Here is a 27,115-nt window from a genome sequence, read left to right on the forward strand (position 1 = left end):
TTCAAGTAATATTTAATTTTATTTCAGCCTAAATTACAAATATGTGCAGTATGTACATGATGAGTTAAGAGTCTTCACATAGTGGATGTTGGTGATCATATTATATCTCAGACACAAGCGCGGCAAAGCAGTAACGCCTGGTGAAGCATCAGCTGAAAGGAAATCGTGAAATATGAACAGGAACCCCAGGAGCTCGACCACACAGAGAGGAAGAAAAAGAACCAAATAGAAACAGAAATAAATTAAAGACAAAATAGTTCTGTCCACTCTTATTCTCTTATCTGCGGTTTCCCTCAGAATTGAAGGCGGATCACAGATTCAAAAACGTCGCTCCCTGCTGGACTGGGAGACGAAGTGCTATGTAGACATGAGGTGAGAGTTCAGGTTGTCCTACTGGCCCGACGTCCTCGCCGCCCTCTGCTGCTCCAGCATGGACCTGAGTGCAGGGGGCATCATGGCGGGGGACATGGCCGGGGTGAAAGGTCGTAAGGGGTACTGCGCATTTTTACCCGGGACGTAAATGCACTGGAAGTATCTCTGTCCTGTGAAGACGGCAGGAGATGGATAAATGATTGTTAAGAGGATGGTGTCAAATAAAAAGGGAGTTGGGGGACTAACTTCAGCAGCTCTTACCGGGTTTCTTCTTTTCTGTAGTGTTGTCTTCAGTCTGGGGCTCTTCTGCAAAAAAATAGATTAAAATGTATATTCACGTGTTGTCGGTATGTGAGTGTGTGTCTGTGTGAGAGAGGAGGAAGAGAAAGTGATGAGTGTTCACATGCATGTGAGCAGAAAGAGAGACAGCCTGGAGAGGTGAGAAACAGAGTGTCATTCAAACAGCACGCAGAGATGATCTGTCTATGTTTCTATTCACCTGTTAAAGACAATGTGAAGCAATGTTTTTTTGCCACAAATCATCATAAATCTCCTTCATGTATGTCATTAACAAAACAGAAAACATTTAAATATGTTTTTTTCTGCAATGAAGGCCAGAAAAATCAAACTATTTCGAAGCTACAGCGTCAGACGTTAATATTTGGAAAGTGTGGAGTCACTCGGGGCAGTGGGGGAGGTGTTTATACCCCACCGGATGACTCAATAAGAACAGAACACTAATACCCCCCAATTTAATGGGTTCTGGTTCATGGATTTAATCAATCCAGCTAAGTATTATTGTTGCTCTATTCATCAAAGGCCATAATCTCTTCCGATGACTCAAGGCGGCTGGAAAGGCCAGTAATCTCTCCTCAATCACATCATCTCATTAAATCCTAATCATTTATGGTGCTAATGTCATTAAAAGTGAATGTCTGTTCGTATTGAGTTAACCAGTGGAAAGATGGTGGAAATTAACTGAATACCTCAGGCTTTACGCGACGCTCTGCTTCCACTCTCTATGAAACGAGAAGCATCGTTTACCAAGCATGACTGTTGACAAACACGACTTCATGACAGAATGGAAGAACTTGAGTTGCACAAGTTTGATTTGTTGTTTTTAATCTTGAACATGTCGATCCAATCGTCACTTCTGTTGACTACACCACGGAACATTCACGTGCAGCTACGAGGCGCCATCGGGAAGCACCTACACCTGAAGTCTGCCCACACAGGTGTGTTTATTCACGTCGCCTTGGTAACATCTCCTCAGGGCTGTGTGGGCGCGTTCAAACAGGGCTCACATCTCCCAAACTGACCGATTTACTACATCATAGTCGTAGTCAGAGGTTGGGATTTCTGAATCAAAATTTCCGATCTTCAGGGAACCAATTGTAAACAAAAAAAACAAAAAAACACGACAAAAAAATGGCTGACTGTGACAGACTGATGAGACTCTCAGGCCCTGTCCGCATGTACACATGTATTCCTTAAAACATTGCTCTCTCTATGGCCTTTCATTCAGACGTAAACAGCGTTTTAGGTCAATGCAAACTGATCTTTTGTAAAATTCTTCCTGTTTTCAGTGTAGACATCTGAATGGGCCTGAAACTGAGATTTCTGGAAATGATCGCAGACACCTAAGTTCACTTCCTTATTGGCTCCTACTGTATCAGTGCGTGTGACATCACTGGCAAAGACACAGTCCAATCGCTGGCATAAATGTTAGCTAAGAGCATTTTCCACAAAACCACAGAGAAGTTAAAACTGAACTTGAACTTGAACTTGAACTTTTATGTTGCAATTTGGTAGGTTTAGGTTGAATCTTTACGGTGCTGTGCCTACGCACCAGTTAGGTTTAGGCACCGGAAAGCACTTGGTTAGGAAAACATCATGGCTTGGTTTAAAATGCCGGTTTTGCTCGCCACGCTCACACTTGGAGATGATCCAAAATGTACCCACAGACTTGAAATGTGAAAGTCTGCTGATAAGCATGACCGTGACATGCTACTGATCATCAATATCATCCTCAAATGTATCTGTGGTTTACAGAAACATGAACTGCTAACGTTATGTCCTGATGACTGGGCTGCTCGGACCATGTGTTATGATGGTATAGTATATTTGGATGGAAAAAGACAAAAATGTCCATTGACAATAGGAGGGTTCTGTGAAAAGCGTTCATGTTTCCCTGCCTCATTTTTGTCCTGTTTTTTAAGGAAAAATGACCTGTTGCCTCGGTGCTGATACCTGAGATCCCAATTCAAAAAAATAAAAATAAAAAAATACCCATGTACATGTGGACTAAGCCTCGAACTGAAGAAGATGTTTCCTCAGTGCGCTGGAGTCTTTTTGCAGCGAGATCCCACAGACGGCCATAGATGACGCTGCTTTTAATAAAACATCCTTATGAATAAATAACTGACTCGGTGATAAAAAGCACCATTCACATGAAGTTAGTGTTAAAGTCGTTACGGCGACTGGATGTTATTTGCAGCGGAGATAAATAACTCAGATGCTCTCGTACTCACTGGCTGATGCCGGCTGCTTCTCTTTATCTAGAACGCCAGAGGAGGGGGAAAAAAAAAAAGAGTGAGAAACAGATCAATATGAAATGTAAAGAGCGCACTTTAAACTCCGCTTCTCATTCTGTACCATACCTTCAGCCTGTTTGACAGATTTCTTTTCATCCTTCTCAGCTTTGCCTGCAAGAGAGGCAGAGACAGCCCTATTACGGCCTGCCAAATAACTCGCCATAATTGTGGTGTACATTTAGTATTCCTGCCATATTATTCCCCTCTGAGTGTAACACAGCTTGACATGTCCCTAATTAGAATTTTATCATGCATAAAACAGCCCATTTTATCTCATAATCTGCGACTATGTTCCCAACGAGTGTGGCATATCCTGATAAGATGTCTGTCAGGACTCGCCATTACCAGATGTAAAACTGTTGCTTTTAGAGACAAATGCGCCCCCCCCTTTTTTTTTCCTGCTCGTCCATGGTTTGACTTGTGTTTTATGGCAGCAGCTCATCTGTTTCTTCCCTCCGGAGCCAAATAAAACTTTACAGAAGTTGTTTCACATGCTGTCGAGCTGTCAACACGGGCAGCGAATTGATTCTAAAGTCTGGAGGATTGGGGCTCGACACAAACCTTGAGTGAATATCAACGAAATAAAGATGTCGTTCACCTCCGTGCAACACTTAGAGGTGTTTTGGGAGCCGCTCAGTCTTGCAGACACTTGTCCTCTTATCACAGTGGGTCTCATGGGTCTGTGCTTTCAATGCAGAGAGTTGAATAGAAAAGTATATTTGAAACACCCAACCTTTCCTCTTGTTTCAGTGACTTCACTTCCTGTCTTTGTCTGTTTCCGTCCCATTTGTCTGATTCGTTTCAGTTGTCACCTCATTATCCTCCCCTCTCTACAGTTTTTAGTGTGCATCTGGTTCTGACCGCTTGTCCTTGTGGCTCACTATCGCACAAAAGTACATTGTATTTCAATATAATTCCGATACACGTTGCACCTGTTGCATTTTAATTACAGTGGACGTAACAATGCCTGTACGTATTGTCCCTGTCAAATAAACTGATAAAAAAATCATTGGGACATGACTGGTGAGAGGCAGGTGAGGTGGCCTTGTTGAGTTTTACAACAGTTGGAACAAAAAAGACTTCAAAATAATGAATTTCAAACATTTATAAGGAAACTTCTGAGGTATCACGGTGGTCCAGCGTCAAAGATGCAAAGTCCCTGACTTTAATCCACATGAGCCTTAGCTGCATGTCATCCCATACTTCCTGCCAGCTGTTTTTATTCTGCAGAATTGATTAAATCCACAAATAACGAACATAATAGATAAATGTGAACTTACCTTTCTTCTCCGCCAACAATTTGGATCTTGTCTTGGCTGAAAAAACATACATTAATTAAGAGTCCTGCTGTGATCCACAGGCCAGAGAATACTGAAGGTGCTGCAGATTGTTTCAATTTGAATGCATTTAAAGCAGCACTTGATGCGTTACCTGGCTCAGGTGAAGGTCTGGCAGGTTTGTCCTCCTTCGCCTGAGACGTTACGTTCGCCCTGCTCGCGGATTCCAGTCTCGTTCTCAGTCTGATCGGATGTGGCTCTGGATCTGTTTACGACAGATTTACATCATTTATCTCACTCGAGACAAACTCTGGTGGAGCATCTGCATAAAGGGAAACTCATACGTGTTCATGTGGGTTTTACCTTTCTTGGCTGCAGATGCTTTAGCTTTGCCCTTGGCAGGTGACGCTTCTGAGGGGAGCAAAGACAATTAGTCTCCAGTCATCTTTCATGTGATGCTGATATATTTGATGATTGACTTTATGCAAATAATTGAGTGTTGGCGTGTGTAGTCACCTGTCTTTTCAGAGGCTGATTTCCCCTTCTGTCGTACAGCTGCAGGCTCTGACATAATGAGGAATGAGAGTCGTGATTAGTGGGCTGAATAATTTGTTTTCTTTGTGAAATATTAGCAGCGTGTTGGTTTCTGGTTAATTTGAGAACTTTTAATACGGTCTGGGCTAATGACGTTTTACCTTTCTTCGCAGCTGCTGCGGTTTTGCTTTTCTCTTTCACAGCTGGCTCTGGAATATAAATTAATGAATCTTAAAACCATTTTAGACCTCATGTCGGAAACTTCTCAGTCTCCTCGTTCAGCATTATTACATCTTTCTAAGGAGCTTGTTTTTATCTCATTTTGTTGATGTGAAGAAGACATATTCGACCCAAATTACCTTTCTTAGTAGCCGTGGTAGTTTTAGTTTTCTCCTTTGCAGCTGGCTCTGGTAAAAAAAAAAAAATGTTTTAAATGAAAACAAATGAATGAATCAAAGTTATACAAAATACAATAATTCTCCATCTTATTATACCCCTCTAAGTCACTTTTTTCTTCTGACTTTGTTCATGTGAAGAAGAAAAGTTTTACCTTTCTTAGCCACTGCAGGACTTTTGGTTTTCTCTTTATCTGCTGTTGGCTCTGTGACAAAACACAATTGATTAGTGTAAAATACATGTTCAATTCAATTCATATTCATCAAATAACCAAAGGCATTTCCAGCGCTTTATCACCTTTCTTTGCTTTGGTTTTGTCCTTTGAAACAGCGGCCCCTAAAACAGGCAAAACATGTTAATCGATCTCACTGAAGTGCGTAATTCCATCAGTGTATTTGCAGAGAAACACAGCTCGCTGTCTGTTGTCTCTGTCCATTTCTTACAACGCCCAAGCGCACGCCGTGGAAAACACCAAATTACTGAGCTGTAAACATGAATTACCTCTCTTTGTGCTCTCTTTGCCTGCTGCTGCCTCTGAGGGGATAATTGGAGTGAAATGGCCGCGCAGAGTTAATTTTCCATAATGAACGTGTTCATACAGCAGATTGTGTCATTGTACATCACTGTTAAATACTGCAGCCGCAGGTTTATCACGGGCAGCGCTGCATTTTGCTGACAAATAAAGCATGTGGTGGATGTGGAGAAGCACACAGTACCTTTATCTGAATCAGCAGGCTTCTCCTTCTTCTTCGCAGCTGGAAAATATTAGAAATGAGTGACGGTTCACTGCAGTAATCAAGAGAAGATAATTGTGTAAGCAAGGAATGGTTTGTACCCGTCTTGGTGGAGGCAGCCTTCACTTCTTCCTCGACAGTCTCCGGTTCTTTAGAGAGAGGAGTTGAGTACGTAAGTTAAAAGCACAAAATGTCATTAAATGTCACATCAGGAATTCGTCTTCATATTCTGAAGCCATGGTATATGTGTTAAAGTTTCCCAAGGGTTTAGTGAATTTCTTTATATATGTTTGCCCCATTAAGCAGAGTTCAGAGATCACATTAGGAGGCGACGGCGCACTACATTTTTCTGTGAAGTGCTTTTTAGGTTGGATTTCACCAACTTTGCTGTTGTTAAAGCCTCTCTACGTGACACCGGCAGAAATGTTCACAGAGGAGATAATGTATTAAAGTTCAGTTCAGCTGAACAGATCAAACGCTAGCTTTCCATAAATTTACAAGTGCTCTAGACTTTTAATATTCCTGGAAACATTTCTAATGATATCTGGTTGTTTTTGAACAAGTCTAATTTTTTGCTTTGTTTAACAAGCAACAACAAGTAACATTAACCAGTATTTTTAACACTTGGAATTGTTTTGTTTTATCTCTAAAGCACATCATCATTTGTGGTATGAAGTCTTCTGGAAGTCTGTTTAATCATCCATCTTCTGTGCAGCTCTGAAGCCTGACACAGACTTATCTGAAGTTCAAAGATATTTTGTGAACCCTTTTTTTAATGTGAAAACATTTTTCCAAATATAAAATGATAAAGGTTTTATAAAAGTCTGGCTGATAACAAGATTTTGTAAGTAAGTCAGATCTAAAGGTCTGAATCAGCACGTGGTGTCTGGCGGTATGCTGTTATGGACGACCACTCAGTCTGCTCACCCTGGACCGGAGGCACGGCAGGCTGAGCTTCAGCAGCTGGACTCTCGGGCTGAACAGGAGCCTCTGGTTCTTTGGCTTCTGGCTGGACCGGTTCAGCTGGTGGGACTGGGTCTGGTTGAGGCTGCATCACTGGCGGTGGATATGGCTGATACTGTGCATAGTACGGAGGCGGCTGTTGCTGATAGAAATGCTGCAGCGGTGGCGCTCCGGGATGGACGGGGTGAGCCGTCAGAACAGGAGCAGAGGGAGCTGAACAAATGGACCGTGGGAAGTCTATGAAACCAACGCTCACAACACTAAACCAAAGGAAAAAGTCTTTCTGTGACATTACATCACTCAGAGTTGATATGACACCAGTGTAAATACCTGACATGGTGGGAGGAGGGTACGGGTTGTCTGTGACGACATGATGAACTAGAACATACAGAGTAAAAAATATGTTGTAATATTCAGAATCAGATATTTATTTCCCCTGTGCGATAACATTCACAGTGTTTCAGAATTATTTTCTACTTACCGTACCAGCCAGGTGGAGACGGGCAGTAGACGGGTGCAGGTCTGCAAGGGCCCACTGAAACAGACACATAAGAATATATAGAAGATGGATATTACATTAAACAATCTAAAAAAGAAGATGAAAGAAACAGATAACAGTGTTCTTATATCAGGTTAAAGGTGATCACAGCTCTGGTTTAAGTTAAGCCACAGTATGAAATCCTTCAATCAGCATGTCAGCATCAGACCTTCTTCAGATACTGGGACCTCTTCTTGTTTCTTGGTCTCCGTCTCTGTCAAAGAAAAATGAACCGATTAAAAAAAAAAACCTCTCTCCACCTCTCTAATAGAGTTTTTTTTGTTTTTGTCCTACAACAACAAGAATATCCGAGCTGTGTTCCTCTCTGTCTCGCTCTCTCTCTTCATTCCAGATGTTTGGCTCTGGATCTTCATCGGCAGGAGATCCAGCCTCTCTGTGATTCAGGTCTGTTGTGTAACGTCCTCGAGGATCCATATTCCTCATGTATGTTTTACAATTCTTCCATTTTTTTTTCTCCTTTTAGTTTTTTATATATATATATATTGTTTCTTTATCTGAATCTAGGATCTCTGGATGGAAGGTGTGGTATGCAGAACACACTGTAAAGCCCCCCTGAGGCATATCTGTGAATTATCTTATTGCTGCATAAAGTGGCCCATTCATTCACATACCTGATTTGGAAGTCTTGGTCTTCTCTGCTTTCTTGGCTTTTGATTGGACGTAGAGGAGAAAACACCCCGTCAATTAAAGACATGACAATGTTGTGAAACAAACTGTGAAACTGTTCACGCATATTCCAGTCATGTGGTTTGGAAACTCCCACAGTTTAAATGAAATTTTGAGGAAGAGTTCAACATTTTGGCTTACGCCTCTGGTGGAGAGTAAGATGATAAGACTGGTATCAGTCTTACGACGTTACAATTGATATGAAACCACGTCCAGCAGCTGTTTAGCTTAGCTTAGCAATAAAACTGGAATCAGTCCCCACTTACCAACAAATTATTGTCTGCTCGTGATCTGTACAAAAGCCTAAGTTTAAAAGCTGAAATTATGTTAGTTTTATGTGCAATTTTTGTCTTAAAATTAGCTTTCCTAGAATGTTTTCTTTTACACTCAGTTTTAACATCCTGATTAACAGGAAGACCTTCATATATATAATAGCACGGTTGATCTCTGAGTACCTCTGAGGACTGTAGGAATCTTCCTGATTCTCCTGACTGGTGCTCCCAGACCTGCAACTCTTGGCATAGCTGGAAAAACACATGCACAAGATTAACTGTTTCACACCACAATAACAACAAGGATTAACTATAACATTTAGTTTTAGGTTTAAAGATAAAGGTGTTATGACAAACACTGTTCCTATAGTGTTCATTGTTACCTTTCTTTTTTGACACGGTCTTCACAGCTTCAGGCTCTTGAACTGGAAATGGAAAATGAAAGAACATCAATTTTATTATCACAGATTGGCTTTAAATGTACATGGAGAATATTTATGTTGTTGTTTAACTAGAATCCTGCAAATTGTCGTCTTTACCTTTTTTCCTCCTCACAGCTGAAACTCTCCTTGGAGTTTCTGCAAACACAAACAAGAGGCCACACACTCAAAGCTACAAACTTAAACACTCAGATATCTCTGTATCTATAGGTACCTGACAGCACTTGATGTAAAAATAAAGACCTCACACTGACATTGTGTTAAAATAAGGATGTGATCCTGTATATTCTCAAACCTTTTTTCTCTGCGGTCTTGGTGACAGACTCTTTGGCCTTCCCAGAGTGCATACAGGGACACTCTGAAATCACAAAGTATCACATTCAAGTCACGGCGAAGGTAAACGTGATAAAATGGCGGCAGCTAGCCTTTATCTGACCTGCAGTTTCGGTCTTCGGCGCCTCCTCCTCAGGCTCGGGCACGGGTTTGATCACATCCACTGTGGCCTTGTCCTCATCGGCGTCTTCCTCGTCCTCCTCTTTTCTGTCTTCAGGTTCATCCACGGTTTTCTTTAGCTCAGCTGTCGGCTCTCGGTCTTCTCCCTCATCCTCGTCCTCATGCTCATCAAAAGCAGCAGGGTCGCCGGTGACTGAGGGTGAGAGTTGTTAGACTCATGAGACGGAGCGACACGTGTAAGAATGAAGAGAAGTTCAATATTTTCTGCTTTAACTGGAGCAGGAAAGGGATTTAAGGAAGAGTTCGAATTTTTTTTTTTTTTTTTCTCCAGGTTTTATGTTCACAGCCTTTCATTCTCGGAAAAAAATACTCAATTGAAAATATAAATTAGACTTTAATTTAAAGTTAAAACAACTGCCAGTGAACATGTTGATTATGATATGTAGACTTTCCTTAACAAAGAATAGATATCGAATGTGCACATTTCACTTACAACGCTGGTCCCTTCTTAAAGACTTCAATGGTGCAGAGCCCATGTATATGAGAAGCAGCTTAATGATGTGTTAAAGGGGCTCATGTAAAACAGAGCATGTGTGACACTCACCGATCTTCTCTGCTTCAGCCTCCTCAGACTTGTCTTCATCAGCCGCCTGTTTGACGTCGTCCTCGTCTTCATCATCCTCATCCGTGTCTCCCTCGGTCTTTACTGCCTCCTCCTGGGCAGTGAACGCTCCTGCCATGGCAGCTGAAAAACACACAGTAGAGCGTAACTACTAAGTCACTGCACACAAGTTATTGTGTTAGTGTCAGCAACATTTTAGGAAAGTTAGGGAACTGGACCTGTGATATATGAAAAATGATAATACGTAAGTAAAATGGCTGTGATGCAACTCAGCAAAGAATATATTTCCTTATCTAGAATGCAGTCATCCTGATAAATGTTTTTGGGGGATCGTGCACATCATCTCAGGATGGTGTGTCAAGTTTTTTTTGCTAGACTTAAATCTGTAATAAACATTGTGTTTTGGTTAGGGGCCTATTCAAACTTCAGTTCAAAGTAAATGATGGTTATTCCCATGCTCAGTTATGTCTCTTAAGTTTTTGAGGCAGTGTTTGGGTTCACTGATTGGTTTTGCCGCAAAGATCTGCTGCAAAATTAAAAGAATTTTGACCATTTGTGAAATGGTAAAAGGTCAAAATGCCTCCAGAGAGGCTAAGTCCTGTCTCCGAGGTAAACAAAACAACAATTTTGGACTTTATTATCCATTATTTTAAACATTGTATGTAATAATTGAATAAATACATAAAGTTTATATATTATACTGCATTAATTTAACTGTAAGTTCACTTATCCACATTAACTCAACATTCAAATTCACATTCAATCAAGATTCTTAAAGGTCATTAAGCAATAAAGCATTTAGCATTAGCATCATTAACTTATCCAGCATTAGAAACATTAAAAGGAGCTAGAGTGTGCTCAGTGCTTTAGGCCCTCCTTTTCAACATTCATATTTGTGTAATATTGATTAAGAAGTCAAATTTACTGCTCACATTATCTTTGACTGTTGTCAATAAATAACATTTGAATGCACAGCTACCAGCCAATCATAAACAAGCATTTTGTCTGGCAATGAAATAGTGAAACACAGCTGTAAATGTAAGTTGTCAATAATTCTGGACCATACCTGCTAACAAGATCTCTTCAACATCGTCATCATCATCGTCTTCCTTATCTTCATCATCACCATCATCTTCGTCTTCCTCCTCTTCCTCCTCACCAGCTGAGGAGTCCGATGTGATTTCTTCAACGTCTTTTTCAGAGTCGACAAATGTTCCCGTGACCTCTTTGTCGTCCTCTACGTCGTAGGTGAATTCAAATGAGCTGGTGTCAATATCTTCATCGTCCTTGTCGTCTTCATCGGTCGTGTCATAGGAGATGTCATCACTGAACACAGTCTCTCCAACAGATTCCTCATCTGTTTTAAGAAGGATGTCGTCGTCGTCATCTTCATCGCCTAAGACTCCGCTGTCTGTACTCTCAAAGGGAGCGATGTCGACTTCCTCCTCGTCTTCCTCCTCTTTATCATCATCATCATCGTGGATGTCCTCTTCGATGACGTCATCGAGTTTGTCATGATCATCCTCGTCGAGGTCAACGTGGACATCGAGGTCAAGTTCCTCGTCTTTGAGGTCACCGTCTTCCTCATCGTCTTCATCATCTGCAAAGTGCTCCGAGGAGGCGACGGAGCCGTCCTCATCTGATTGGTCAAGATCATCGTCATCATCTTCATCAGTGTCCTCAGCAACCTTGGCTTCCTCTTCCAGGTGTTCATCGTCGTCATCATCTTCGACAGCAGGCAAAGGAGGAAGCTCTTCCTCCTCATCGAGTTTATGATCGTCGACCTCGTCGTCATCATCTTCCTCGCTAGCAGCAGGAAGAGGAGGAAGTTCAAGCTCCAGCTCGTCAGCGGTGTCTTCTCCAATGACATCGTCGCTGTCAGTTGTCAGGACACCCTCGGCTAATCTATCATCTTCATCATCTTCGTCATCATCCTGCTCTTCCTCCTCATCGCTGGAGAGAACTGCAGACTCACTGGCGTCTGAGATGTCAGTGAATGCATCGTCACTAGAGTCGTTGAGTTCGTCTTTTTCGTCGTCTTCGTCAGGCAGAGTTACGTCTTCATCACTGTCCTTGACATCAACAGGAGCGTCAGAGTCAGAATCAGGAGACACAGCCAGCTCTTCATCCTCAGAGGTGGAGATGGGTTCAGGAGAAACCTCATCATCGTCTTCATCAGCCTCTGCTGCTTCCTCTTTCACTTCATCTTCGTCTTCATCAGTCCCAGCTGCAGCCGCCTCGGGTTCCTTCTCATCTTCCTCCTCTTCATCTTCATCTTGCTCCGCCTCAGCAGCTGCCTCCACCGCCTCTTCCTCCTCTGCCTTCACCTCATCCTCCTCCTCATCAGCAGCTGCTGCTTCATCTCCCTCTTCCTTTTCCTTCTCCTCCTCCCTCACGTCTCCCTCCACTTCATCTCCCTGCTCCTCCTCTTCCTCAACAGCTTCTGTGGCCTCCTCTTCTTCTTCCTCCAACTCTTCTGCTCCCTCTGCCTTTTCCTCCTCTTCCTCCACCTCTTCAGCCTCCTCTTCTTCTTCTTCTTCGTCTACAGCTGCTGCTCCCTCCTCTTCCTCTTCCTTCACCTCTTCTTCCTCCTCCTCCTCCCCCTCCTCCTCCTCCTCCTCCTCTACAGCTGCTGCTCCCTCCTCTTCCTCATCCTCTTCCTCTACAGATTCTGCTCCCTCACCCTCCTCCTCCTCCTCCTCCTCTTCCTCTTCCTCTACAGATTCTGCTCCCTCCTCCTCCTCCTCCTCCTCCTCCTCCTCCTCTACAGATTCTGCTCCCTCCTCCTCCTCCTCCTCCTCCTCCTCCTCCTCCTCCTCTTCCTCTACAGATTCTGCTCCCTCCTCCTCCTCCTCCTCCTCCTCCTCTTCCTCTACAGATTCTGCTCCCTCCTCCTCCTCCTCCTCCTCCTCCTCCTCTTCCTCTACAGATTCTGCTCCCTCCTCTTCCTCCTCCTCCTCCTCCTCTTCCTCTACAGATTCTGCTCCCTCCTCCTCCTCTTCATCTTCCTCTACAGATTCTGCTCCCTCCGCCTCCTCCTCCTCTTCTTCTTCTTCCTCATCATAATACTCCTCTTCCTCATCATAGTACTCCTCTTCCTCATCATAATACTCATCTTCCTCGTCATAATACTCCTCCTCCTCCTCCTCCTCCTCCAGTCCTTCTTCCTCTCCCTCCTCCCCAGCGGCCTCCACTTCGTCTCCCTCTTCTCCCTCCTCCTCCCCCTCCTCTGCTTCCTCCTCCACGACTTCGATCGCTGGTCGTTTTGGCTGTGCTTGCATAACTACAACTGTAAAAAAAAACAAAAAAAAAAACAAATTTATGTTATTCTAATTAGCTCCGTAATTATGTTCTTAATGAAACTTTAATCGAAGAAAATCAAACGAGGAATTGAGTGCTTCAAGTGGGAGGCAGAGTGCAGCAATAACAGAGGGTGCTAACACTTAGTTTGTAGAGAAGCTATGAAAAGGAAATCAGGCTCCCATGTACTGCTCCCTCATCTCCTCTCATCTGTAAACAATCAAGCTCAAACATTAAGAAGCCAAACACGAGGTACAAACCTTTACTTCGGGATGGTAGGAATTCTCCTAGAACACAGAGAGAATGATGGAAATCAGCAACATAACACGCAGATTACACTGGATCAAACATGCGACGGTTCACACACACAGTTCTGTCAGTTTTAGTAGAAGTTCACTGGCTTGGAGATGAAGCAGTTATTGTAGAAAGTTAACAAGAAACAGACAAGCTTCTGATCAGAAAGTTATTAAGAAACAACACATACCACTTCACTTTTGCTAGTAGAGTTATTTTGATGTTGGTGTCTCGGTCACTACAGTTACGAGGGTGAGGGACAGGTGTGATCATGTCCATCTAGAGTTAATCTCAACGTTCAAAGACAAACAGTCGTCATAAAATACCTTTTGCTTTCTTAATCTTCACCTCCACTGCCTCCTCCTCCTCCTCCTCCTCCAACCACCTTAAATCTTTGAGATCGTTCATAGATCGTGTCAGCTTGAAACTATCACAGTGTTGTCACCCACATCCATGTTTGTCTTCCTACAGTCCCTCAGCCACACGTTATGTATTTCTGAGAGCTTTTAACAACACAACACTTTCACTTATCTATGTCTGACGGTAGAGGTGGCACCATCATCCATCTTTAAGTCTACAGTACCATTTCCAATGGGTTCGAATGAATCAGACATACTACACTGATACAGTTTCAGTAAAAATGTAGCACACACATTTCTGGTTACCATTACTTGCTGAGGAGAACATTTCAGTAATGCAATCAAACTCCCCAGACAAAAAACAAAAAAACAGTATGAGCACATGTAATGCAGCGCAGCACGAACAAGACTTTCACAGCAGCGAGCAAGGCTTCATCTCTTTATCTGCAGCAGAGCGATGATCGGAACAGAAAATACTTCAGAAAAAGCATCACTACGAACCTTTTTTTCTCACTGCGTATAGATTTCCTAATGAAGAGGAGAAAGAAAAGGGTAAAGGTTCTGCAATGTCATAATTCAGTCTGATAAACTATTATCTAGTGGTGCAGTTAGTATTCAGATTAAAGGGGAACAAATTTCAATGAAACTGTTCCTGAAGTGAAAGAATTTAAGTATAATCTGAAAAATGGACTGCGTATTAATCAATCAATGTACTAAAGTTTGTAAAGTAAAAGTACTCAATATCAGCAATAGAATATTTTTTTATTAATATATTACGACACAAAAGTATCATTTCCATCCTGAATAAATCTGCTGATTGATTGTTTGGTTTGTGAATTTGCTAAAAACAGGGACAAAAGACCGTCAGTGTAACACAACAGTCCAAACCTCAACAATGTTACAAATTCATTCAAATTGTAGGAATATTTAAAAAAAAGAAAACAGATTTTCATATTTGATAATATGTAATAGGTAATATGTAATATATGTAATATGTAATATGTAGAGATAATTGTAGAGAAGTAAACATGATTGTATTTTCCTCGGAGGTGTAGTGTAGTTCAGCCATTGCGTAAATGTACTATAGTTACATTTCACCACTGCTGTAATCACAGTCCTGTTCTGTTTACTTCATCTAAAGGTCCAGATTGTTGTATTTAGGAGGATATAATGTTCCTAATTATGTTCTCATTAGTGTAAGTCACCTAAATAATAATTGTGTTTTTGTAAACTTTACATTTTGTGTTTCTACACAGGGACCAGTACCTCTTCCGGAGTCCGCCACGTTATTTGCTGTGGCCCAAACTTAAACCACACAATGGCTCTAGAGAGTCACTTTCATATCGCTCATAATTAACAGCTACTATAAGGAAGGCAAGTGGTTTTCAAGTTTTCATTGAAGACATTCACTGTTTGTTCTCACTGTACCTTCATCTTCGTCAGGAGCAACCAGGCTGGCAGCAAACTTCAACATCACGCTGAAAAGGTTCGTCGACTCCTCCACGGCGTCGCTGACCAGCTTCATGGGATCCGAGCCCACCTTGCTGAGGCCTCCTGGTGAAGCGGGGGCATGAACACACCAGCCGATCAGTCACACAGTCGGTCGTTTTCTCTGGCCAAGCATTTCCAGTTTCAGTCAGGGTTTCAGAGCTCTTACTCACATATTTCCTCAGTGCAGACAAAGCTCTCATTCAATGCACTGAGGAAATGTCTGAGAACATGAAATCTATAGCGAAGGGTTAAACTGGGATGGGGCAGCAGGTGGTGAAAACCAAAATCTGGACTCCAGGAACTGATTATTCTATCAAAGAGCAGGGGTGACCCACCGTCCAGTTTAGCCGCTGCAAAAGGCCTTGGACATGACATATGGTTGTGCAAAAAGCATTTGAAGAATCACACTGACCCTCATTCATCAAGTGGAGATTGTTGAGTTTTTTTTCAATCACATGTATCATGTCACAGTCAACACAGCCGAACATGTGAATTTTGCTTTGAATTAAAACAGACCGAATGCTTGAATATGAACTTGAACAAAGATTGATGAAGGAGGCCCAGTGTTCCCAGTGCAAACACTTTTGAAACATGGTTCGTTTTTTATCAGGGCAGTCAAACTGATCTGAATCCCACAGAGAGGTTTGGAAACTATCGTCGAAACAAGGTTGTGAAAAAGAAAGAGAAGTAATATTTGTTGTTTTGTTTTGATGCACATTATCTCTGTTTTCGATGCATTTCACGTTAAAGGAATAATTCACCCAAAATGAAAAGTAAGTTGTTATCTACTCTGCCCCACACTGATGAAAAGTCCCTAATTGGTTTGAAAGGACTATGGGTATCATTTACACTGGGGAGACGGGGGACACGTCCCTACCAGTTAATTGTTAATTTTTATCCTGCCATGATGATCCACGCTGAACTTATACTGATCCCAACATTATGTACAGTGGTCTAAAATCAAATAAGTTGAAGATCATTTGTAAAAATATGAGCCCTGAACTTCCCACCACTTTTCAACACAAAGTGATTCCCTTCGTCTTTTCAAATCTATTCAGGATCTTCAATCTTCCAGAGACATGGCTTATACTGAGCAATTTTATGCATTTCTTTTCATTATTTTGCACTTTAAAGCTAGTACGCATTTACTTCATTTGTTTAGTAGAAGCAGTGCTGTTTTGCTGCAAAGCTCCAGAAATGGTTTGTGAACTAAACTATGCTAAATGCTACCAGAGCTACTCAAAATAGAAAAAAAAGGCACAATAAAAACAGAGCGGTAGTGAAATGCATTTTAAAGGCAGAGATTTCAGATGAGACTGATTTATTCTATTTTTCAAACAGGATATCTGAGAGACTGCTTTGGTAAATCTCACCTGAAATAAAACAAAATATTTAGATGTTTCATTTTTCTTCCTGGTTGCAATAAAACACTTAAATATTTGAACCATTTTTTTCTGCACACATATAAAAAATTATGTAAAAAAAAAAAAGGGGGGGGGGGGGGCACAAACAAGAAATGATACAAATCAGAAAATATCCCTTACAGAAACTAAACTACCCATAACATACTGTATATTTGAATAGAACAGCATCATCATCAAGCACCAGAAATGAAGCTGCTTTCACTCTACAGATCTACAGACTTGTAGGCCTCTCTAACATCGATAGCCAAAATCAGCAGTCAATGTTAGGTAATTAGTAGTTTTGTTTATCAGCGACTTTAGCACAAGCTTGTTGGTCTGAGGGGTTAGTAGCAGATAAGGTGCCTTGCCTCTACGGCCTGAATCCTTAAAAACCTTCCTGACAGGAGGCTGACGACCTGGTTGGATGAGAAACACAGTGGCAGTAAGCAGAGACATTCAGCACATCGGTGGAGCAGAAAGAGGAGAGGGGAAGGAGAGGAGGAGGTGCTGTTCAACGAAGGTCGTGGTCACACTGTGATGGCATGACGATGGTAAAGATGTAGCAAGCAGACTACTGCCTGTGGTATGTTAGGAAAACACGAATTCTAATTGATATTCAGAAAGGGAGAAAAAGATAAAAAGGCTGATATTTGTATTAATATTGATGCTGGTGTTGATTTGTTCTCATGTAATAATGTCCATCATTTCAGGATATGAGGAAGCATATTGCTACCCAACCACTGAAAAGGAAAATGGATCCTAATAAAGCTTCATTGTTTTTATAATATACTATTCATCTTGATATAGGGTGTAATGTTTCATGTTAAATTACATATCGCTATGACAAGAATCTTATCTTGTTACGATATACTATTTGTCTTGTTACAAACTGAAACGTTTCATCTTAGGTCATGATACATTCTTGTTGTTACGTTCACATTATAATAAGATGTTTTCATGTTATATTATCACATTTGACTGCAACGTGACATGACTTAGAAACACGCCTTATATTGTCAAACATTCTTTTGTTATAAATCATAACACATTAAAAAAAGGTAATTGGAAAACTGCTGAAACATAAAATCTTTTATGCTACCACAATAAAATATCACATATAGTGTGAAACATTACGTCACATTATAACAAGATAAATAGCATTTTGTTGTAACAAGAAAAGTTTCATCTAAGAAACAATCTAAGCTGTCACATTTTAACATGAAATGTTTTATGCAATAAACATAAACTCTTACGTTCTCACATAAATACAGTTCACATTATAACATGAAACTTGTCTTTCCTTTTCTGTGGCTTGGCTGCAACATGCTGATGTAAAGAAGAAATCCTTAGTATTTAAGATTTAATTAACACTATCATAGACTAGGGAAGATATATACTATGTTTTAGTTGGTTTTGATGTCCAGGTTTCTTGTTAGATCTATTAATTTACAGGAAATCAGGCTTAATGAATTAGAAAATTTACAAGCAATACAGAGAGATGTTTGTGTTAGGGTTAGAAAGTTGAGTACAGTTGAACACAACAGAATTAATGAAATATTGGAAGCATGTTTGTTTTTATGTTGTGAGGGGGGAAAGGAATCGATGCTTGCAACTTAGTTACATCACTGTTATTGAGAAACATATGAGCAAGTGAAAAATCATACTAAAATCAAAAGAAAAAGAAAGGTAAGACAAAAGTATAAATATTACAATATCAACGTGAAAAGTAGAAAAGAGGAAGAAGGAGAGACGTTTAGCCCACAGTGGAGGAGAGCCTTGGTTTTATCCTTGACACCTTCAGTATCTGTTTAAGTCAACCAAGGTCGATGGTGCAGTATTACACTGTTTCCTCTGAGCTAAGATGTCCAGTCTAATGATGGACAACTGACCGCTGGTCCCTCAGTGCCAGCTTGTATTACAGTTAGGTGTAGGCAAAATAGGTGTGAACTGCTGTAGCTGTGACAGAAACTTAAAAACATCACTCACATACATTCTCACTTGTCATCCAGCTGCAGAAATCTCGATTAGAGATGCTCTGGTTAGATAGAATAGCTATTGTATATCAGTGCAGAAAGTGCTTTACAGAGGTGTTTTGCCCTGGAATGAACCCCCGTGCTTACCTGAAATGGTCTTGTAGTCCATGAGATCAAACATGATGACAAACACACAAGACCACGTAATGATGAGAGCCAGAACTAAGATCCAAGCCAGCGGCGAGCTGAAGGTAGAGTGGAGGTCATCTGTAAAAGTTTTCTTGGACCCTCGCACAGACGGCGACCCGGCGTCTCCATTTTTGCTGTCAATGACCATCGTGGTGGTGGTGGATGTCCGCGCTGAGGAGCAAAGGCACCGGGATCAGATGGAGCACATCAAATATTTTTATCACAACATCCCTAATATCCCAGGAATCGACATACCCAAAGTGATATGTTCAAAATCAACAACTGTCAAGCAGGTTTAATTCATGAGATTTGGATGCACTGTCAGATATGAACATATGTTCATTCTTGCAGAGTTGACTGTTGACTGTGAGTCTTAGTTAACACAGTTTTCATGTAGTATTTTGAGGTACTTTCTAACTCGTCAGAATCAGAAGAACATGTCCATCACAAAGCAAGGATGTATGTCTTGACGTGGGTAAAAGCTCACTGTTTATTCAGTATTTTACAGTTATATGGCGTGTAAATCTGATAACTGGTTAGAACGCTTAGAGAAACTGGGGGTTGTATGCAGCAAAACATCAACGACGCTAGAGAAAGCCATTGATGATAAGTGCTGTATCGTTGGCTTCTTCAGTTTTAACTAACTGGAGAGGAGTTTGCAGGCTTTTAAACTCTGTGTGGGAGTGTCCTTACAGAGTCGAGGCTACTGTTGACAGCCAGGCAGAACAATCTTAGCTCTCATTTGGAGTCATGTAGTGGTTCACCTGACAAAGTAGCCTGTCATAAAATAGCTTATCTGGCTTGATATCTCAGCTGCTTCATTCTGTACCTCCTTCACAAGCTAAATTCGTTTCTAAATGTGAGTCTTGTTTGGTACTGGGCAGGTTGTACGCCGCAGATTTATCACTAGACAAGTTTTTGTTGAAAACGGCTGCCTGTGTTGAGTAATGACACTGAACTTTTAATGAACCTTTATGGGAATGAGCTAAAAGAGTTTGAGCAGACAACTGACTGCTTTCTTGATTGTACTGTTGATGTTTATTTACTCCGCCACCAGCCGTTGGTTTCACTTGAACATACCGTGGCTAGCAATTTAACCGTCATTTTGAAATCCACCATTTTGTGTAATCCGTGGTAAGCATCTGCTCTTGAAATGTCTGAAAAAACAAATGTTTTTATTGAACTTTTCATATACATTACATGAATAGAAACAGGCAAAGAACGATGCAGGGTAGCAATAAGGCCTCTTCCCATAAAGGTTTTTGACAGAGCATTATAACGTGTTCCTCTTCATGGTCTAAAGTTTATATCAGCATGCTACAAAACAGAAATAGACATATAATGAAAGAAAAATAAATACATTTCAAATGACACGTTACATTTAAGGCAAAAACATTTCTTTGGCCTTTTCCCCGACTAAAAATGATATAAACCTTTAAACCAAATTCTTTGAAAGTTAGACAATTTACCCTTACTCATAAAAGTGAGTTTGACATTCTGGGAAGCCACACTTGTAAACTCGGTTTGGTAACAGATATCCAAGTTTTAGTTGTGTTTTCCTTGTAATAAGCAGTATACAGTCATTTTCCTATTATCCTTTATTAGTTGACAGTTTTCAGGAAACAGATAGCTACATTGCTGAGTCTATTTTGGAACCAACATATTCCAGAAACGTAGGATTTTGTAACCATCATGGTTTTATGCATCTAATAGTTTGCCCCCTGAGATCAGAACCAGCAGACTATTTGAGCAAGATTAGATCATGTTCAAGTCTAATTCAAGCACTAACTGATACTTCTTGGGTGAGAAATTTCTGGACCTGAGGATCAATTAGGGTGCAAATGAAATCGCCACCTATTATTATGTCACCATGCAGTGAACAGATTGGTAGAAACAGCTTTTTGTTAAAGTGTGGGTCATCATTCTTCGGTCCATACAGATGAACCAGAATGAAATTTTGGCTCAGTAGCAAACACTGTATGGTGACAAATCTGCTTGCAGGATCTCATACAGTTTTTTGTATGTGAAGGGGAATATATTTATGCACAAGCATGGTGACACCATGTGTGGGGGGGATTAAGACAACCTTCATGGTTTTTAGGACATCTCTGATTAATAATCTAAGATTATCTAAATCACCAGTGTCTGTGTTTCCCACAGAATCAGACTTTAATTGTGCCTAAACTTCTGGTTTAGTGCCGAGCTGACTTGGATGGGGATGAAATGTAAATGTAATGTGGCAGCTCTTCTATACGCTCCAATTTTGAATTTTTTTCTCCATTTTATTGGACCAAATTGCTAGGATTCTGACAGTAAAAGGGTAATTTCACAGGGCTTATGGGTTTTTTGTGCTCGTTTTACAAATGCCCGTTTCACAATGTTATTCTCGACGATGAAACCAGCCGTCTTCTTTCCGGAGGAAGTTACTGTCAATCCAGCTGCTTTCTGATGGTCCTCCTCTTCTTTGTTGGTTTTACCAGAGGACTGAAAACCACTAAAACCTAAAAACCACACCGCCATCCACTGTATCGCAGTGTATAACACAATGCTATTCTCTGACAGGTGTGCTGTCCTCAGTGAGTGAGAACACGATGTGCAGGTCCAAGACTAGAAATCAATAGGCTATGCAACAAATAAATTGATGTGAGGGAATGTTACATACCCCCCCTGCTGGATGGGACAGGTATAACCAGAGATTCTGTTGACCATTTTGTTTGTGCTTTCTCCCAGGTGATCCTTGTTTGATGATTGAGGGGAGGGCTTAAAAGAGCAAGGAAAGTGGATTGCACTCTGTTGCTTCTCCTTTGTCCAGCCTGAGCAGCAGCAGTGTGGTTCTTGTGTTTACTCTCTTTCAGTTTCAGTTCCTTTGTTATTTCTTGGTTGGGTTGGTGAGTCTGGTTGTCCTCTTTTCGTGGCTTTATTTCTGAGGTTTCGATTTATGTGGATGTGGGTTAGAGAGGAGAGCCCAGATCCTACGGCCCATTGTGGGTTGGTCTTGGCGTCTCTTCTTCTTTTTTTTGTTTCTTTTGGCCGGCTCACCAGCTTTTGTTAGCAAATATTATTGTTTGTGTCAATAAATTGGTTCATTATTGTGATTTTCCTGACTGATTAATTATGTGGGGCCTTCTGTGGATGAGCTTTTTAGAAGGCCGTAACAAGGAAACACTGCTTAATGTTAATACATAAGAGGGACAAACTGCCGCTAAAAAATGGCACTAATGTCTTTGCAAACGCTGCCTCACATAAACTTGCTGACATATCCAACAGACACGGAGCATTCATTTGGAGACATGGTGCAGCCCTCCTGAGAATGTACGTCCCAAAGTAATGTCATTTTAAGTAGCTTTTCTTTTTCTTTTTTTTTGGTCACCTGGTGAGTTAGCTTAGCTGCTACATTTTACTTATTACAGCTGTTTCATGATTAATAACTGATTTAGTTTATTCAATGCATCTGTCACCAGTTTAGTGCTAATCAAGCTAGCTACCAACAAAGCTAGCAGTGACTTACTGCTAGCTAGCTAGCTGTTATGTATCATACTTTTTGTAGACAACAGTAACCTTTATCAGACTAATATATTTGCTCAAGTACTTATTGTGTTTTTTTCCTACCTTTTTGCAGTTTCACTGATAATTTCTTGACCACTAACTAGTCTAATGGTATACATTTGTAAACCCATTTTCTTGTTTTTGTATTGAATTTCACTTCGCAGTTATCTCAGGTAAAAGCTTCAGGTGCCTTGAATTATAGGGAGGTTTAGCTAGCTGAATAAGTGCATCTACCAGCTAGTTGTTGAGGTAAAGCTAATATTGTACTGATGAATATTAATAACTGTAGTTACATTTCATTCATATTTGTTGTTGGACTACATTTTATCTTTAACCAACCAGCCTTGTCCTTTTTAATCAAGCGAACCCATAGGCTAACCTGATTTTCTCAGTGCATAAACACGTTTTCAGTATATGTACATTTCAAGTGCTATAATCCATATTGAAAGTTTTTTTCATGCAACCAGGTATAACTTTAAACAGAGGTAGTGTTTAGAAGGTAAAACATTTCTGATAATGTTCCCTAGACACTCTCTGTGCTGAAACAGTCTTGCATAGTTTTGTTATTATTACCACTTAACTAATCAGGAAACAGTGCAAATCTATTTTGGGTTTTCATTTGTCTTTAAAGAGTTTAAGGTTTAGAATAGTTTGGCATTACACTGAACTTGCAAACTCTCCTTTTGTGATAGTGCATAATTTTAAATGTAATTCATTTTTCATTAAATTGAAACATAACTGATAATATCTGTCATGCAGAATCAGTGACAGTGTCGTTGCTAATGTTGCTGTGGGTGTAATGGGGAAGCTCAGGCCACCTGTTGACTCTCCTCAGCTCAGTGCTGGCAGCTAATGTAGGTTGCTCCTTTACTGCTGACTCAAACAGCTTAGCAGCACTCCAAACAGACAGACAGACGCACACACACACACACACACACACACACACACACACACACACACACACACACACACACACACACACGCACGCACGCCTCTGTCTAACCTCTTTACAGGTCAGTCCAACATACCATGAGTGGCCGCAGTCAAAAACCTCCCAGTGGCTACTGCAGTGGGATCGACATGGCGTTGGATGGTCGCTAGAGGTTTGTGTAAGTGTGACTAAATGTCTGAAATGTTGTCATCTATGCCCTTTTCAGGAAATAGTCATGAATAATACCAAGCACCCTACTCAAACATAGATATATATATTAAAAAAAAGAAAAAGTGTAATTATCATGGATGGATGGCCTCTCTACCATGAATTTCTTTTTTTTAACCACTTGCAGCACCAAGGGTCTACCACCGGTCTGGAAAAAAATATGTTGACAACTGCTGAACACACTGCAGTGACATTTGGATTAGATACCTCTGCCCTCGAGTAGACAATACCTAAGGATTGTGGTAAAACCTGAATATTTATCTAGCGTCACCATCACTGTGAGCTTTTCACCTTACATGACTCTGTTGTCACTGAACTTGAAACTAGAAAAAACTAAAAGAAATGTTCTATGTTCCATGTGTGTCATCTCAACAATTCTGCAGTATGCCTCGTATTTCGTATTACATGTATGTGAGTCATGTATGTGTCCTCATCAAGAGGAGGAGGGGATGCCGGTAGAGCGAAACCTGGTTGGGACGTCTGCCAGGCGAGAGAATTGTTCGAGATCACCTCATCCGTATATCCAATAAGACTGGGACACTTTCCAGCCGTGATTTTGTCAGCAAAACCTTTTTTTTTTTCCTCCCCCTAAAATTTGGATCAGTGTCTAACCTAACCAGACCATAAGTACAACTTGTCAACACATAAAATGGAGTAAATAGATGGTGAAGATTCACACAGGAACGTTACAGTAGTTGCTGCTGTATAAAGAGCATTATGCTTCCTGTTTGAGGCTTTTAAGGATCGTTTCTAACCTGCAGAATTAGTGTTGCTGTGCGTTTTGATGAAACCTGCTTAATTCAGGTTTCTGCTCTTGAGTTCATGAAATGCGATGTTATGGCTGTCAGCCATGAGATCAGGAGAGCGCCAGCTGGCCGACTGGTCCATTGGTTGCTCCATCCAGGACTATGGTCCACAGCAACATATCTTAACTACTGGTCAAATCCTCATAGTATTTTGAATTGACAGGATTATATCTCAGGGCCTTTTATGACTTTTGACCTGTCAAGTCATAGTATTGCTCTGTGGCCTTCTTGTTAGATATATTATTCTTATGATTACCTTGAAACCATTGTTTTGGTTGTCGAATGACCACTTGACTTTTCATCAGGTACCACCACCACTACCAAAACACTCAAAACTACACGCAACTCATTTTAGTGAGCAACCCTGAATGAGCCTTAAAACATGAATATCTGGTGGCTCTTTCCTCCCTTCACTTTGATGTCTCTGAACACCACTATTTAAGCCCAACTCTGGATGGTTTGACCAGCCATCCATGCACGATTCCTCCTTTTATGGCTGACCTAGCTCCACACTGTGGGTAACACTTCTGTTGTTACTCTCACCGGGTATCCATGACGGCGTGAGGTTGCCTATTCGGTCAGAAAACAGGGAAGTGTTGTCATAACATTTCCTTAATGAGTGTGCGGAGCCGAATGAAGTGCAGCAGAGACCTTTACGATCCGGCTGGTTGCGCATGGTGGTATTAATCAGGTTAGGGGCTTGATTCAAGCAGCTGTTTCCATGTTTCCAACTGGCATTAGTGTTGTGCATCAACTGTAATGTTGGTGTCAACACTGCAGAGAATCCATTTAGACAGCTTAGGGCTCAATAATGACTAAAAGGAAATGGATTACATCATTTAACTTCCCCAATTATGGACCATTTCCATAGTAAAAGCTTTGCAAACACCCCTGATCTACTTCACTCGCTTATTCACTGAGCTGCCATAACTCCGAACAGTCTTTGACATATATATTTGCTTTAGAAAAGTATCAGCACATTGTTTATTTCTGAAGCAAAATCAAGCTCAAATGTTCAATTATATTGTTATGTCTCTAACAGGATAATGGATGGTCATACTGTCACAGTCTGTCCAAGTCAGTTCTCCTAGCCATGTGAGTGGGAGGGGATCTCCAAGACAAAAACATCAAAAGTCAAAGTAAGTAGGTCTCTTACCACTGTTTGTTTTCTTGTTAGTGGATCATGAGACAGCAATTGTATTTCCTGAGATAATGAGATAATCACATGTTATTTGTTTAAGCTTTTCTAGAGAATAAACATGGAAACCACAACAGCAGAATTTTCAAGCTTAACAAAAAAATGATCGATCTTGTCCTCTCATTAGCCTTTTCCAGAACTTTCGACCAAATGTCACTGTCCAGTCCAGTGGCTGGAGTTTGTTCACTTGTTGTGTGGCACTCAGTTCCAACTCCATCCACTGATGAAGACTTTGAGACGTTTTTGAATTTTGAAAGCTCCGGAAAAGAGAAAATGGACCTTGTGTTAAAATGATTTAATAAAACTTAACTTTTATATTGAAAATAAATGTATTACATGTACGTATTAGTCACAGGAAAAATTATATGGTTATCTTTATCATTAGGGTATTTTCTATAATATTGGTTGATTTGGCTCTCTTGTCAGGTCAGAGGAAGGCAGAGCTATGTTTAGTTCAGAAAAGTCTATCTACTTTAAAGAACATGATGCCTTTCCAACAATGACATGTCGAAATGTCTTCAGTGGAAAAAAAGGGGTGGCCTATCCTCATGATGTGAAGTGACTCATTTCAAGAACTGCATTGAAACAAAGTGGAGAGTCATGGGGCTGTCAGTCTGATCTGCACACGCCCACTCCATGAAAATAAAAGTGAAAAATAAGTGAAAAACACCAGTATGTGTGTTATTAGGTTTAAAATCTTCATGAGATGTCAAGCTAACAGATTTTAACAGCAAAGGACAGCTACTTTTTGCGTTCGGAACCGCTTGTCTCGTTTCATTATCCATGCACCATAAAAAGACAAAATCTGATAATAGCGTTTGATGTGGCTACGTGCAACAAGAGGCACAGTGTTGATGCTGACTGATCCTATACAGCACTGAAGATGTCACAGCCGTCTTAAAGCTGCATTACAAATAGCCGATACATGATAGCGCCTTATTTTTAGATGCTTCCAATCAGGAAAGTTCCCTACACACTAGACAGCACAACGTCAGAGGGACTGTGTGCAAAACAAAGCATGCAGCGCACTGCAGGAGCTTCACATGTACATTATGAAGTAACGTTGAAAGTGAATAATAATATATATTGTGGGGATACTTTACCTTCAACTGCTTCGGTCATAGTTTCAAAATAAAAGTTCTATTCCCACAGTAAATCCCTTGTGCAGATTATGTTGCCATGAAAAGGAATATTTATCGTTGATCCTCAACTCCTCTGCGCAGTTTAATCCCAGGGTTTAATTCCAATCTAGCTACGTCGTGCCAGTGGCTGGCACTGAGGATATGTTGAAAGCCCGAACCCTCTGGCCACCGCTGGTAACACTACACGTCTTTTTCCACTCGCATTACTCAGATCTGCAGTTTTCTTTCTTGTTCCAGAAGTCCCAAACTGTTCGTGGGTCCAGATGAATGCACGGCGGTCCAGAAAAGCACACTTCCGTCCCAGTGGATGAGGCTGGGGAGACGACAGAGACCAAGTTAAGGTGGTCACTGTCTTCGCCCTTTGACTGGTTGG

General features: G+C 40.9%; 1 protein-coding gene across 1 annotated transcript; it reads right to left on the minus strand.

Moving 5' to 3' along the window:
- LOC119013018 (probable serine/threonine-protein kinase kinX) lies at window positions 1–27,115 on the minus strand. The gene is made up of 36 exons (XM_037087319.1): window positions 26,704–27,115; window positions 18,850–19,062; window positions 17,098–17,145; window positions 15,264–15,389; window positions 14,337–14,363; window positions 13,803–13,868; window positions 13,443–13,469; window positions 12,897–13,171; window positions 12,372–12,752; window positions 10,949–12,269; window positions 9,865–10,005; window positions 9,244–9,453; window positions 9,103–9,165; window positions 8,907–8,945; window positions 8,751–8,792; window positions 8,551–8,619; window positions 8,041–8,076; window positions 7,578–7,622; window positions 7,352–7,405; window positions 7,201–7,248; window positions 6,835–7,083; window positions 6,009–6,056; window positions 5,890–5,928; window positions 5,675–5,707; window positions 5,471–5,509; window positions 5,328–5,378; window positions 5,137–5,184; window positions 4,939–4,986; window positions 4,760–4,807; window positions 4,607–4,654; window positions 4,398–4,508; window positions 4,247–4,282; window positions 3,033–3,077; window positions 2,904–2,930; window positions 634–678; window positions 1–542 (listed from the first exon to the last, which is right to left on the minus strand). The coding sequence occupies exons 1-36, from the start codon at window positions 26,720–26,722 to the stop codon at window positions 391–393; spliced, it is 4,317 nt and encodes a 1,438-aa protein (XP_036943214.1). The 5' UTR covers window positions 26,723–27,115; the 3' UTR covers window positions 1–390.

The sequence above is a fragment of the Acanthopagrus latus genome, chromosome 22 (genome assembly GCF_904848185.1).
Source record: "Acanthopagrus latus isolate v.2019 chromosome 22, fAcaLat1.1, whole genome shotgun sequence".
Classification (NCBI taxonomy): domain Eukaryota; kingdom Metazoa; phylum Chordata; class Actinopteri; order Spariformes; family Sparidae; genus Acanthopagrus; species Acanthopagrus latus.

Excerpts from the sequence above, each read along its gene's own strand:
- LOC119013018 (XM_037087319.1), bottom strand. Across the intron at positions 10,006-10,948 it reads TGAAGAGATCTTGTTAGCAG|CTGCCATGGCAGGAGCGTTC; the intron begins GTATGGTCCAGA and ends TGTGTTTTTCAG. Across the intron at positions 4,808-4,938 it reads CGCAGCAGCTGCGAAGAAAG|AGCCTGCAGCTGTACGACAG; the intron begins GTAAAACGTCAT and ends TCATTATGTCAG.